The 15,396-nt window shown below is 47.0% G+C and overlaps 1 protein-coding gene across 2 annotated transcripts in view; it reads right to left on the bottom strand.

The window, feature by feature from the left end:
• The window catches only part of sema4ba (sema domain, immunoglobulin domain (Ig), transmembrane domain (TM) and short cytoplasmic domain, (semaphorin) 4Ba), a 33,444-nt gene that overhangs the window by 3,796 nt on the left and 14,252 nt on the right, over positions 1-15,396 (bottom strand). For both annotated transcript variants that reach the window (XM_056599418.1, XM_056599417.1), the window contains exons 2-13: positions 15,057-15,396; positions 6,780-6,940; positions 6,430-6,492; positions 5,990-6,088; positions 4,550-4,661; positions 4,204-4,320; positions 3,698-3,855; positions 2,054-2,235; positions 1,352-1,502; positions 813-1,023; positions 588-703; positions 46-203 (exon numbers count right to left, since the gene is read on the bottom strand). The exon at positions 15,057-15,396 is cut by the window's right edge and continues 58 nt beyond it. In XM_056599418.1, coding sequence (XP_056455393.1) covers positions 46-203; positions 588-703; positions 813-1,023; positions 1,352-1,502; positions 2,054-2,235; positions 3,698-3,855; positions 4,204-4,320; positions 4,550-4,661; positions 5,990-6,088; positions 6,430-6,492; positions 6,780-6,940; positions 15,057-15,165 — 1,637 coding nt within the window. In that variant the 5' untranslated portion in view covers positions 15,166-15,396. The remainder of the gene's footprint in view (positions 1-45; positions 204-587; positions 704-812; positions 1,024-1,351; positions 1,503-2,053; positions 2,236-3,697; positions 3,856-4,203; positions 4,321-4,549; positions 4,662-5,989; positions 6,089-6,429; positions 6,493-6,779; positions 6,941-15,056) is intronic.

A 15,396-nucleotide genomic window follows, 5' to 3' on the forward strand; every position in this document is an offset into this window, starting at 1 on the left:
CAGAGAGCCCATCTAATATTCTCTGTTCATTATAAAGACACACACCTGCCGGGGGGCACCTGTCTGATGTCCATGCACTGCCTCCCGGTCCACGCGCAGTAAGGGTCCCTAGAGAGGACACACTCTCCACAGCTTTGGTAGTTGGAGCAGTTGGCCACCGGCACTTCCACCAGGCCAGACAACGTGGACACATAGAGCAGGCCCTGTTGGGGGGGGGTCACAGGAGAAAAGGGGAGTTATCGGTCGTATTAGTTATTGGTCACAAGTCTTTCCCCGCGTCCCTCACTCAGCGGCAGATGGATGATATTTTCTCCGAATCGAGCGTCTATTTAATTTCCCACAAGTCAAACAACACAAGAGCAATAGAGAGGACTGGATCCAGGAACCATTTAAGCTCAGCTTAGCGGCTCCCCTTAGAGGGCCTGTAACCATAATGTAATCATAACAGCTCCCGTTGAAGACGCTCCTCCCAAGGAACCTCTAAACAGATATTGAGGTATTTATGGCAAGACTCCTGCAATTAGGTATTTCACTGAGATCCTCACTACTCCCAGATAAACACAGAAACAAACCAAACTCTACCCTACCTTTTCAGAGTCCAGTTCGATGTGCTGCACTGGTTGTCCGTCAGGGAAGATCACCATCTCCTCAATGATGTACATCTTGTTGTTGATGTTGATCGCTTTGTGAAGCCTCCCATCGTCTGATAAAAAAGAAAAAACATTATTAGCATATTGAGCTTTGTCGGTGAGGCTGTTTGTCATGACGACATGGCGCATTACACTGGATCAGGGGACAGACGCGTGGATTACCTGTGCCGATGAACAGCACATCGTAGGCCTTAGGAACGGCCTGGAACTGGTGCACGGCGATCTGCGTGTAGCGCACGTTGCGCTTGAGCAGGAGGGGCTGGCTGCGGATCACGCTGTCCATCAGGAAGTGGTCCTTCACGAAGTTCAGCACCTTGTCCGGCATGTGCAGCGAGGACGGGATGTCCTGCTCCCTGGCTCCGTTGGTGATGCACTACAAAAGCAAACACATGGAAACTAACCAATTGGAATACCCAACAGCCAATCAGAGGGAGATGCTGCCTCTCGCCCTTCCTGTATGAGTCCCCTTTCTCTGCGCGTGGTGATGTTGTGTGATGTATTTCAAATGAAGGAAAGCTGATGAAATTAAAGAGGGGGGGAGAGGGGCAGATGCAGTGATGTGTTTCAACCGAGTCCCTGGGTGAAGCAAGCTTGCAGACATTTTCCTCAGTCCCCAACAGCCATTCTGCTGATCACTGGCCTTGACGTAGATACTCTGTCGTTGAGTGTGTTTAGCCAGGGAGGTGTACACGGGAACTCACGGCTCCTGGGCGCGGCTCCGGGACCGGGTGATTGTACGTGTACCACTGCTGCGTGTCTCGGTTGACCTCGCGGTAGCGCCCGCTGAAAGCCTTCTCCACCTGGTCCATTGTGAAGGAACATACCGCTGAGCTCCCAGACGCCCCTTTATACCTGGGGAGACACGGAGCAGCCTGTAAGAGGCTGACTGCATACACGCAGAGGTCTGGGTACAGTACGCTGGATACACATTTGAGCCGGCCTACAAACCAGAAACATAAGTCAGAGGAGCGTATTTACAAAAGAGTCATTTGGCAGACACTTCAAGCCGAAGTGACTTACAGTGGATTGATTAAGATAGCTGTGGTCAAACAGCAGGTAGGGGCTAGGCTACTGGCAGAAGGAGGCCTACAGGTAGACTTCTGATATTGGGGTTTGAATTCAGTTCAGCTGGGAGTCTTAGTCTGCAATTTATGTGGCCGGAAATAAAAAATCATGCAACAATATTCCAACCTCAAAACGTTGCTTTGCCCATTGGGTTATGGGTCATCACAAGGGATAAAGGAGAACATTTCATGCACTGACCCCGTAACCACCAGACTACCATCTGTTGCCATTCGGATAATAAATAGCAATCCATGAGGATCATATTGACATATCTGAGACAGGGGCTTTTCAATGGGCAGCCACCGATAGGTGATGTTTAAAGGGAACAGCCTAGTCACCATTGAGACGTGAAGACTCCATAGAAGACCGTGTTCCTCCAGTCTTCGGGGTGCGGCGTCAACACAAACATGTCCTGGATGATGTTGAAGGGGAAGCCGTCGTCAGGCAGGGAGCACAACAGTTGGGCCTTGAGGAAGGTGGTCCACTTCTTCTGCAGGACCCTCTCGCCTCCTTTGTCACCCTTCAAAAAATGAATGGAATAAGATCAGAAACTAGCAGTTCAACCCGCTGACCACTAGGTGGAGCCACTCTATAGAGGGTGACCAGTCTGACCGAAAATGAGGGCGAGCCATCACAGATGCTGACCTAAGCCCTGCAGTCCCTGCTTCAAGTGGGTTCTTTACTTTGGTGATGTTTAATTCACAACACTTCCTCTCTGCTGTTGTTCCGGCTGGCTGGCTCACTGAGGAATCGCTTCCACGCTTGAAAGAAAACGTGGCATTTTCTATGCTTTTGTTTTCACTATAAGTGGTCAGAAACCAACAACCGTATGCTGCACTGGGACCTGGAGCTGTTTGGATTCTTTTAATTGAGAGGCATTAACCTCTCAGAGCGAAGCCATTCTGAGCCCAATCAAGTGTGCCAAACACAAAGATATTCCCTGAGGTTTTGGCCTTCTAGGTCATGAAAACAATACGCATCATTGAGACTGGCTATAGGGAGAAAATGAACAAGAAGAAAATAACAACTATAGGAACATTGGGGCGGGCACACGCTTCTACTTTCAAAGGAAGGAGGGGCATTGCTCTCGAGCTATTCCCCTTCACTGACCAATGATTTGTTCATGTTTATTTGGAACCTTGACATTTACGATGACCTTCATCTGCTGCCTGGGAACGCGTTGCCCCGGACTCATTTGGATTGAACACTCCTGGTAGGAAATGTAAACAATCTGGGAGGAGGAAACCCAAAGCACACCAGGCCCAGAAAGTGATACCATGTGAGGTCTCATGTAAACGGTGTAAATTATGCAACACAATGAGTAATGGGGCAGAGTCAAGGTTAGGTGAAGATGGATTAAAAAAGTACCAGTATCTCTTTCAGTTTTTGCACAAGAATGAACATGAAAGATCGTGTCTAGTTGTTCAACCTAGTTGTCTCCCACACTATTAACTGGAAGGAAATCACAATAAATTATCTTCCCACTCCCACTACTAGTGGATAAACCACGAATTGTCCATCTTGTGTTTGTGCTGGTAATGTCATACGAAGCATGTATGATTGGTCAGCCCCTGAGCCATATCAGGAGCTTAGCCCCTGAGCCATATCAGGAGCTTTCTTCAGCGGTCATATCGCCTGAAACACACTAGAAATGTGAGGAGAAGACCGCGGAGAGGAGCGCACAAACAAAGGGAAACGCAGCAAAAGAAGGAATGTTGTTCCAGCACAGGCTCCTGCGTCATCGCCGATGACTCTGAACTCCGTCCACCCCAGACCAATAACAGCACAGCATTCCAACCCAAGTAAACGCAGATGGATGCAGTTGCACCACGACTCCACTGATTGGATATTAAGCAAGAGTCGACCATGCCAGAGCGGCTGTGAGGGGGGAGAGAGGGGGGAGGGGGGGGGTTGGAGAGAGAGAGGAGGCATGGTGAGCCGGACACCGTTCCCACTCTCCCAGTGTCGGAGGTTCTGCTCACCTTGCAGACGCGGGCGATGCGTGACACGATTGTGTTGTCGAAGAAGTCAAACTCTTTCCCGGCCTCGCTGAAGAAGAAGTAGATCTTGTCGTCGTCCCCGACTGGGTTGCCCTTGGGGAGGCTCTCTTGTATGTAGGCGGAGCCCACGAAAGAGGGCTCTAGAAGAAGGAAAACATAGAAGAAGAAAGCAGCCAGGGTGAACATGCCGTCAGCCATGATAGTTCCGGCATCCAGCAGCGATAAAATCCCCTTTACTCCCTGTGACTTCAACATCCAGCAGCAAGGGTTAAGGGAGTCAAAGAGGGGTGGCATGGAGTCTAACCTGTCAGAGCTGCCTCAAAACCCCGTTAGGAGTACTGTATTATACTTAGTCCATACCTTGTTTTGTTCTTTTGAAAACAATATAATTGGAGGATGTTTCCCCGGATCATTAGGAGAGTTTACTCTTATTTGTGACTGCACTATGGAATAAAACGTCAACCGTAAAAGAAGCACAATGACCTTACCTTGGAGCCAATTTAATGAATTTTCAGTTTTAAGTGCAGTTCCATGGCCGAGGCTCTTGTAAATAATAGGTTCATTTCCTTGGAAATTACTGACTGTCCCGGCATATAGCTCTCCATCTGAAACAAAAAACACAGAACTAAATAAACCAGGGCAATGACTTGGTTTGCCGCCGCAGTGTGGGCGTTGTACACGGCAGTGAAACCTAAAGACCCAATTTATAGCATTCTGAACCAGCTGCAGCCAATGAACTCCCTGATAGCCACAGTGGGCCATTTAGGTAAGTGTGTTAACAAAACTTTGGGGGCAGATTTACTGTGACAGAGTAACGAGCGCCGGGAGACCTACCGGCCATGATGGCGGTGGATTTGTATTCAGGGTTGAAAGGGCAGCGGCTGCGCCCGTCTTCTGTGACAATCTCTCCGCCAGAGCCTCTCACCAGAGAGAAGTCTGTAGCGTTCTGGAAAACAAACACACACAAACACACAAACACACATGCGTTAGGATTTAAACATAAAGACACAGATATGGCCGACAGACAGGGCCATCTGTACGCACACACACACAAACACACACACACACACACACACACACACACACACACACACACACACACACACACACACACACACACACACACACTCAGGCAAAAATATACACACACACTCAAGCACATATGCACACCACGATACATACACATACACACTTACAGAAACAAATGAACAAACACACACCCACATACGTTAGCATTTAAACATGATGACAAAGATATGTCTGAAAGACATATCGTGTACGCACGACGATGTGTACGCACGCACACACACACACACACACACACACACACAGGCAAAACTATACACAAACACTCAAGCCTACATGCACGCCGGGGTACATACACATACACAGCAACTCATGCACATACATACACACACACACACACACACACACACACACACACACACACACACACACACACACACACACACACACACACACACACACACACACACACACACACACACAGACAGACAGGTGCGCACACACATAAACACACATAGAGATATGTGCACACGTGGATGCTCAAACCCTCACACATATAAACACACACAGCAGGTCTGTCTGAAAGTACAGGTCTATGGCAGAGACCACATGAGCTGTGCTGCTGGATGGTCAGAGAATCCCTGCAGCCAAGCCCCAAATGAGTGGATAGCGGTCGACTCAAGGACAGGTCATACCTTTGTGTTTATAGAGGATTGTGGTATGGGCAATCAAATGTTTGGAAGAATGAGGGGAGGTTGTTTCTTTGGAAACCTTGACTATACTTTTGGAACTTTAAAGTAGTTTTTCAACCATCTGTGTGTTTGTTTTTTAAGGTTGGACTCATGTTGATTTAAGGTCTGTCAAGATAGTGGTTGCCGGTCGTCAAGAGTTTAAAGATTCCTCTGCAATTGTACGACTTATGTTGTATTGAGTGATTTAGCAGACTCTTTATCCAAAGCAACTTACATTGAATTCCTATACATCATTAAGGAGCAGATTGGGGTCAGGCGTCTAGCTCTAGGATGCCTAAGGTAGACTTTGGCCATTGGGATTTGAACCCAGAACCATCGCCTTGGGGTCAAAACCCCTAACCACTAGAGAGACTGTCGTTCTGTGTTTAGTATTTCACAACACCGATGTGATTGCCAACTGAGGAGACAGACCAGAGTCGTAATGGACTTGAAGCAGAAACACACAATAAAGGGTCAGCACGACAGTTATAGATGACAGGTTCCAGTAAAAACTCACTATGTATGCACAGGTAGGGCTGAAGGCATATGTCCCACACACGTACAGATGAGTGCTGTTATAACGCAGTAAAATCTTGATGTAGTTGAAACAATCCTTCTGTTTTTGGAAAAACAGAAGAGAGCAGGGATTTTATAATGGTAAAACATAGCAGAACAGGAGAAGCTCCTTGAAGTACATTTCTAGAGCATAAACCTCTTATTAATTTCAATGAATGAATTCAAATGGTTTCAAAACACTGCTGAAACAATCCGCACACTGTGTTATGAATTATCTGCTACCCCGGTGAAAGAGTACTGACGCGAACCCTCTTTGACTCGTTTAACAGAAATGTACAGGTCTAACTGGAAACCACCATGGTTTGATTCTAAAAACAGAGAGCCTACATCTGGAATTCATCCACTGTATTGTGGACTGTTCCTGCACTAGACAATTCTCACCTGCAAGTCCTTTCCTTTGAAACTGCACTCATCTCGCTTGCTTGCCGGAGTGTTCCATGTAATCTGTGGAAAATACACTAATTGTTAGGCATGATATAAATAGTGTATCTCCAATTATGTCATAGCTCGCGCACATTTTTTTTTCTTTGCACATTAACCACCAAGGAAATGATCCACTCCAACGATGTAAATACAAATATTGGATTAGGTTAATTAAAGTAACATTTATTAGATGCATTGTGTATTTGGGTGTATACATATATATATATAGAACGTACAACTATTTGCATTTGAACTGTCATTTGTTCACTATCTGTAATGATCCATTATGTGAATCATGCAGGACTTACATTCCTCTGCAGCCTGGGAGTGGTGATGTCAGTGAGGTCCAGAGCAAACAGGGCCTCCCGCGCTCCCAGGTACAGCATGTTGTCCTCCTTGCTGAGCAGCAGAGAGGTGAAGTTCAGCAGCCCTGGGACTGAGAAGTGTCTGGTCGTCCTCTCCTTCGCATCTGGGAGAGGGAGGAGGTGGAGCAGAGGAACGTTGAAACACACGTTTTATAGGGTGATCGGGAGGGAAACCAACAGATGGTGTGTAACTGTTGTGTGTGCGTTAGACGACAAAGTAGGCCGAAAGGGTTAGTATGTGTGCGAGTCTTCGTATTGACGATAAACAGGCATGAAGCCACTGCTCATGCTGCACACTGTGTGACCCGAACAAGGAGGGACAAAAGACTCAAATTGTACTCTAACCAAGTCTTGTTAATCATACCCTAAACTGCACTAAGATAACACAAACCCAACATCTGTTGTTGTTTTAAGCCTCACCTTAAGAACGTATTGAGATTGATTATTTGGATTGTGTGTGGTGCGTGCACATTAGGCTACGTGACCTCTGACCTGATAGGGCCTCTAACCCTATCAACGAAACGATTGACCTCCCCCCTCGGGGGAGAACGCACGTCGCAACAGCAACAAAGGTCCCTCGGTGCGGTTAAATCTGTCCCTCAGTCCGCCGAGCAGGCTTCATCACCTGCACCGCTTTACGTAAACCAAGAACCCCACAGGAGCTGCTCTCTCTCTCTCTCTCTCGCTCATCTGTGTCTACCTCTCTCGCTCTCTCTCTCTCACTGTGTCATTAGAGGATGAATGTAGTGTTGGGGCATGCCCCTTTTCCCTTCCTCCCTCTCTCTCGTGCTCTCTTTCTCTCTCTCTCTCTGAATCTTGTGTAAAGTGATTTACACTGGAGGCATAAGGAGGAAGCTACACTATCACACATTAGACCCACAATTACACTCGCACTCATTTGAACAAGAGATTTCTGGAGGATATCAGGCCCTCGAAGAGAGGTGGTAGTCGTATTTTAGTAAATGCCTCTACGGTAGGCTATTGGGTTTTTAAAAGCGACTCAGACGATAGACCATGGTTAACCACACCTTCTTGTTGCAGTGATCAGAGTATGCAAACAAGATGCAAAGAGGGATCAGGGTTGAACTGCCACGAGCCGTACAGACATGATGAGGCTGCTGCTGCACGTTTTGAATAAGAAGCTGCTGGCAAGAATGCAAGTTTCCTGAAAACACTTATTTCAAAACCACCACCTCTTTAAAGGTTAATCCATATCTGTTGAACATTTACACTGGTACCAGGAAAAGGAAAGGTAGATGATTGTAGCTGATGTAGCTGCCGTAAAGACAACACCCCCTCTCCCCTTATCCTTCTTTCTAAATCAATATACACAACCTTGGTTCGGTGGGGGCAATTTAAAGTGCCTCCTCCCGCTTTGCCTCGCCTTGTAATTAACATTTAAGTTTAAACTCACCTTGGAGTGTTTCAACTCCAAGGCGAAGTTGGTGGAGGTTTTCCTTTTCCTGTAATAAATGTACCACAGATATTTATGGATTAAGATTTATCAAGGGGACTTTATCAAGGGTTGACCTTCAAGGGTTGACCTTACACAGTAAAAGCAGTTGGATTAATCAGACAGACAAACAAGAAACTTGTGTTTCAGTAACAGGAACAAAATGAAAAAAAAATAATAATAATTGGAAAACATGGATTCATGCATCCATGCATTAAATAGGGCGCATAAATGTATGTCCTAGTCCGGGGGGCACTTCTCTGACTAACATACTGCTGGTTGTTAGACCAAGCCCATGGCTGCTTCCACATCCCTTTGTATCCAGGACGAACCACATCCCTCCCACACACGTTATGCTCCTCTATTGTTGTTGACCACCTGAAGAGACACACTGTGGTGTGAGGGACTGTAGCAGAGCAGGGCCAGGACAGAGCAGGTCCAGGACAGAGCCCTCTGTGGCGGTGGAACGGGAGGCCAGGCTCTGTGGTGTTGGGGCCACAGTGGAAGGGTGCTACAGAGGACAGCCAAGACCTCAGCATGCAGGTTTATCCACACGCGGAAATCAATCCAAACCAATTGAACATCCAATAGATAGAATGGGCTGAACGTAACAACGTTTCTATGCATGCAGAGCTTTATTTTTGTTTCAGCGATGATTCCACTGTCAGGAATTATTGATTGCTGGGAGATCTGACACCACAATGGTGGTTGCTTAATACCAAATTAGCCAATCCATGGCTTGACACTGTGGCCATTCACACACGTCCAAGCACTCATGTGTTACAGCAGTGTTTCACCAGCGGTTCACCCTGTCACCCGTCACGGCCCCTCAGTCTGATCCCCCCAGTCTGACCCCTGAGAGGGGCAGCAGTGTGTGACTCAGAGCTCCTCTTGGGGTTTGTCCTCAAGGGGCCACCGTCTGAGCATGCTTCTTGAACAGAGCATGCATTAACACACACACACTGGGCTTGGCAGCTGTAAGCAATGTGAGATCATTACTATCATTATGTAATTAAATGTCATTTCTAGCAAATGACACTGCTTAATGGATTGCAACGCTTTTTCCGGCACCGCCACGCTAATCTAATTTTGGGGTGCGACATGAATTACTCGTAGCTCTGGGTGAATCCAGAGAAGTTTGTTATTCTACTGGACTTCCAACTGGTTCCAATGTAGTTTGCAGTGGTTATTTGAAAGCCTGGGATAGCCCCCTTTAAAGGGCAATCGGGTAGTAGTCTGGTTTCAGTGTGGAGATCTGCCAAGCTTGTGATGTAGAGAAACTGACATGGGTAACATTGGGAACCCCCTTTTAAGGAGGCAGCAACCTTTCACAGCATTTACTGCTGGGCATTCTGGAAATGTAGCGATACAAACATTTGTACATTTACGTAAAGAATATCCTCCTTCATAATAACAATGGATTCCTTAAACAGAATGCAGTGCCCTTTTAGTACACTGATGTTGCTATAGCATGGGGAGCCTGTGAGAAACTTCGCCAGCGACTGACCTGGAAAAAGATCAACCTCCCTTTATTGAGCTCAAGGACAAACTATAGAATCGCAGTGGGTCCTCTTTAAGGGAGGGCTGGCCTGGTCTGTGGCCCACATTGATGTCTTTCTCCGTCAACATCGCGCCGCGCCCCTTGGGGGAACCCATGTGTGGATGTTTATTCCAAAAGCTTCAAAGAAGAATACATATCATTCATAGAATATAATATAATTGACTTTCGGTCAAGCTGAAGAAGAACGCAAACAATAAACAAGATTCAACATTCAATTATAAATATACAACGTGTCAGAGTTACGTATCTAATGTGTGAACTAAGGTTCGAGATACGAGACTACACTACTAATGTTAACTTTGTTCTTCAGCATTGACACTGTGTTGGTTGATTGCCATGTTGTTGCGTTGTCGTGGATACATCCAGCGTCTGAAGGACAGGTGCTGCTCAGCATCTGGCAGACTGAGACAAACGGCCGTTCGGGCTAATTCACCAGGAGTTCGTTAGGCACGCTGCGAGCCTGCTGTTTGTGTTGTTAACTTCTGGGGCTACATCTTGTTAGCGGCATATTAACTCCACTTGTATCTTCACGCAGACCTCACGGTGGTGGGGAAAATGCTGGCAATTCAGAAATACCAGCTTCGGTAAACAGTCGGGCTGGGAGGTTTTAGTGAGAGTCGATCCACATGAAAACCCCTGTGGAAAGCCTTGAAACCCAGAGCAAGAAATAAGACTGCAGACCCGGTATTAAGATGACAGGGTCGTATAATATGCTTGATGGAAGGAATTCATAGGGACGTAGCATTGAATCTAAGTGTTATTTTGAGAAAGGATTAGTTTCCAAAAGCCGTTAACCAAGAAATGTACCATTGAGTTTATTCGCCAAAGAAAAATTGGGTTCCTATGAGTGAAAAATTGACTGCTGCTCTGTACCAACTAGACCTACTGGTCAGCAAACAAGACAGAGGTGTAAGCAGGTATGAAAATAGCACACAGACACACACACACACACACACACACACACACACACACACACACAGACGTTGCATGTGGTGATGGTGAGGATAAGGATGGCCATGAGGATATAGCAACACATCACAATCTTAATGTAACCAATCACCACGGTGTAAGTGCATAGTGCACCAACCTGGCTGACATGATTACAAGGAGTTTTATTTAGAGTGGGAGAGAGCGATACCTCACAGGAAATGAATGTGTTTTCACAAGGTCCATTGAGTTTTAATAATGGAGCCGCCCTGCAAGCAGATGACATAAACATAAACATAAAAATGGGTAATCAATGCTCTTCCCGCTCGCGGCACGGAGAGAATGAAGGAGACAATGTCGGCTGGTGAATCAGTTAGATAGAAACTCACAATTAATAAGAAATAAGTGAGAGCCAGCACCACATTAGATGCCATTGTTCTGACATTCAACTCAAAGTGTTTGAGATTTGAAAAACTGTGAGTTGTGATTGATTTTATAACCATATCATCAGTGTAAAATAATATCAAACCAGATATATGGCATGTTCTAAATTTGAATTGGTAGCCCATTCAAATTTTAAAATAGTTCAAAAGCGCCGCAAACGTGGTTGAGATCAGAAGGGAAACAAAACTAGCTCTGTGCTCTGAGCCAGACTCACTTTCCTAAAATCAAGCCAACATCTGACTTCAGCCTGCTAATGTCAGAACACTACCTTATCAAGGAGTCTGGCCTCGGGGGCAGAAGCAGCACTATAACTTAGAATTAGACAAAAAAAAATAACACTGTTTCCAGTTGAGTTGCCCATTAATTTAGTCCCGTGATCAAAGCCAAATGCAAAGCTGTGCATGACATTTAAATATGCACACACAGTATAGACAGCTGTTACTGTGTCTCCTCTCTACCTGGCTTAGCTTTATTAAAGGCATCACATCAGGCATGCCTAGAGGAAAGAAACCTCCTCAAACCTGTCAACAGGACCTCCTCTAGTCACACGCCTCCATCTACAATACTAACCCCCTACTGAGCCCTATCATCTACTACTAACCCCCTACTGAGCCCTATCATCTAGTACTAACCCCCTACTGAGCCCTACCATCTAGTACTAACGCCTACTGAGCCCTATCATCTACAGTACTAACCTCCTACTGAGCCCTACCATCTAGTACTAACGCCTACTGAGCCCTATCATCTACAGTACTAACCCCTACTGAGCCCTATCATAGTACTAACCCCCTACTGAGCCCTACTGAGCCCTATCATCTAGTACTAACCCCATACAGAGCCCTATCATAGTACTAACCCCCTACTGAGCCCTTTCATCTAGTACTAACCCCATACAGAGCCCTATCATAGTACTAACCCCTACTGAGCCCTACCATCTAGTACGAACCCCCTACTGAGCCCTATCATAGTGCTAACCCCTACTGAGCCCTATCATCTAGTACTAACCCCCTACAGAGCCCTATCATAGTTCTAACCCCCAATGAGCCCTACCATCTAGTACTAACCCCCTAAGCACCCCCCCCTCACCCTACTTTTGAACAGTCCAGAGGTCCCAATGGACCAGGGGGGTCCAATCTGCTTTATTTGTTTTGTTTTGTCTCATGGGGGGCTGGGCGGGTACCATCCAGATGCAGGGTGTCCTACAGAGGGATAAATACACCGTCCCACTCAAGTGGTCAGAGGGGGAGGCGGGGTTAAAACTGATCATGTGACGTGCCGCGCCGCATGGTCTGAGTTAAAGCGGGGAACAGAAAGCAGAGGGAAAAGCAGATGTGGACTCCGCAACGTGAACGCCTGATCCATCCTGATAGCCGCTTAATGAGATCCAGATCCGGGATTCACACCGCAACGCACACACACACACACATACACACACACACTCACACATACACACACACACTCACACATACACACACAGATGAACACATACACACTCTCGCTCACAAACACATACACACACACACAAAAACACACACATACAACACACACACACACACACACACACACACACACACACACACACACACACACACACACACACACACACACACACACACACCCACACACACACACACACACACACACACACGTCTCACTCACAAACACACTCTCACACACACACACACACACACACACTCACACGCACACAGACAAACATACACACACACACACACACACACACACACACACACACACACACACACACACACACACACACACACACACACACACACACACACACACACACACACACACACACACACTCACACAAACAGTCAAACACTCACACACACACACACACACACACACACATCCTGGCTCATTATTCATGGCCGATTAGCCTCTTCATTAGGGCCCAACACAGAGCAGTAGAGGGGGGCTGGGGAGGGCTGGGGAGGGCAGGGGGGGCGGGGGGCTACGGTTCAAATTTGGACTGTCCAAAATGGTGGGCTTCAAATGTTGTGCTTCATGAGTGGAGGCCGGATATCAAGCTAGAAAATACTCTACTGAAAAGGACAGAGATGAAGAGAGAAAGACAGAATGAGAGAGAGAGTACGAGAGGGGGGGGAGAAGAGAGAAAGAGCGAGAGAGAGAGAGCGAGAGCGAGAGCGAGAGAGAGAGAGAGAGAGAGAGAGAGAGAGAGAGAGAGAGAGAGAGTGGGTAGGAGGGAGAGAGAGAGAGAGAGAGAGAGAGAGTGGGTAGGAGGGGAGAGAGAGAGAGAGAGAGAGAGGCGGGGGGAAGAGAAGGGGCGAGGAGGGAGCGAGGGGGAGGGAGAGAGAGAGAGAGAGAGAGAGAGAGAGAGAGAGAGAGAGAGAGAGAGAAAGGGTAGGAGGGAGAGAGAGAGAAAGGGTGAGGGAGAGAGACAGACAGGGAGAGGGAGGGAGAGGAGGAGGTGGTGGGTTAGAGCGAGTGGAAAAAGAACTGCTCCTTGAGGCCCTTCTCTCCAGTGGCACAGTGAAGGAAACGTGACACAGTGAGCAGAACAGTGGAAAATGTCATTGGAGCACCAATGACATTTCTGATCCAGGACAGACGTTCAGGCTACTGGCTAACCACACACTTTGGATTCTCTATTTCTTTGCAGAAGCAGATGCATGGCATTGGCGGTGAAGGAGCTCCAGGGTGTCTATATCTCTGGGATGACACAGCCCTATGTGTACGGTTCAAGGCTTACTGCCGCACTTATTGAGCCTCATAGCTTTAGCACAACAGCACGGTCTCTGCCATGAGGAGCAGAAGACGGCGGGCCGGGAGGGTACATGTTGTTGTGAGGCGCTCCATCAGTGCCTGACTGCCTGTGAGCTGTGCAGGTTGGCAGGTGAGCGAGATTACCTGTTGGTGCAGAGGCACTACGTCAGACAGGCGGCAGGCTCAGACAGGCAAGAGGCCGGAGCTATTTTGAAAGCGTGCGTGCCAGCCAACCACTCTGTTTTTCTTGTAATTACAGCGCTCCTGAGACTGTACGGCTTAAAGAGACATGTTTTTTTTTCCCCCTTCGTTGTGTCATATACATTCCATAGTATGTTCTGCACGAACATTGTATGAGTTGTATTGTTCAGGCAATGATATTACTCAGTGAATTATGACTCATTAAACATCTCAAATCAACTTGGGGATTCATCCTTAAAAGGGTCAAATATTACAAAAATAAGGTACATCTAAAATAAATTGATAGACATGTTTTAGGATGATATTTCCTTTGTGTGACCCTCGGACTGTAACATGTTGTAATATAGGCATTCTTCCTTTGGCTTGAAAGTGTCCGATGTTCATTTCAGGATCATGACATTCCATAACTCCTAGAAAACAAGGGACCGAGCTACCTAGACAAGAGCCCCATTCATGCCATGGATTAAGTTGGATTTACAACACATAAACTCTGGACAAACAGACTTAACTGAAACACTTGTTTACGTTCAGACGTTCAAGCACACCAAACATTCAAAGCCAAGCATTCATCTTTTTCCCCTTATTTTCCTACCGCTTAGGAAAAGGGAACATCAACACGGACCAAAGTCGTGACGCACAGATTAAAGCATCCGGCCTCTTCTCAGTTCATCTTATTGGAGGTTTCACTTAAATCACAGCACCTCCGCTCGAGTCAAACACCGGTCAAATACCATCACCATGAGGCTTGCTCATGGTTTTTCTCAAACACTATATGTATTTCCCTACGGCTGGAAATAAAGCTGGAAATGAGGAAAAAAAAACACACCACAGACATCATCTGACAGGTACTGAAGCACGGCGACGCAGAGACAGCGACAAGACTTACTGTAAGGGAAGGTGAGGCGTGGCGTGACATCGTTCTCGGTGGCGGCTGTCCGCACCACGCTGACCAGTAGGACGGTGAGGGCCTGGAGACATAGCAGGGCCACGCCCATTGTCCCGATTGGCACAGGGGTCCTTCCGGCCAGATCACAGTGGTTCCCTCTCAGGAAGTTAGGGAATTCATGAAGTTCCACTCTTGGTTTTTCACTCCTCTTCTCTTCCTCAACGTCAGAGGTTTTCCCTGAAGAGCCGAGCTCTGGTGAGAGCGGTCATCCGGGGCAGGAAATAAGGCTGGGATTCAGAGGGATGACCTTTGACCTAAGAGTGAACTTCCAAGGACATGC

Source organism: Gadus chalcogrammus, chromosome 9, assembly GCF_026213295.1.
Source record: "Gadus chalcogrammus isolate NIFS_2021 chromosome 9, NIFS_Gcha_1.0, whole genome shotgun sequence".
In the NCBI taxonomy this organism is placed as follows: domain Eukaryota; kingdom Metazoa; phylum Chordata; class Actinopteri; order Gadiformes; family Gadidae; genus Gadus; species Gadus chalcogrammus.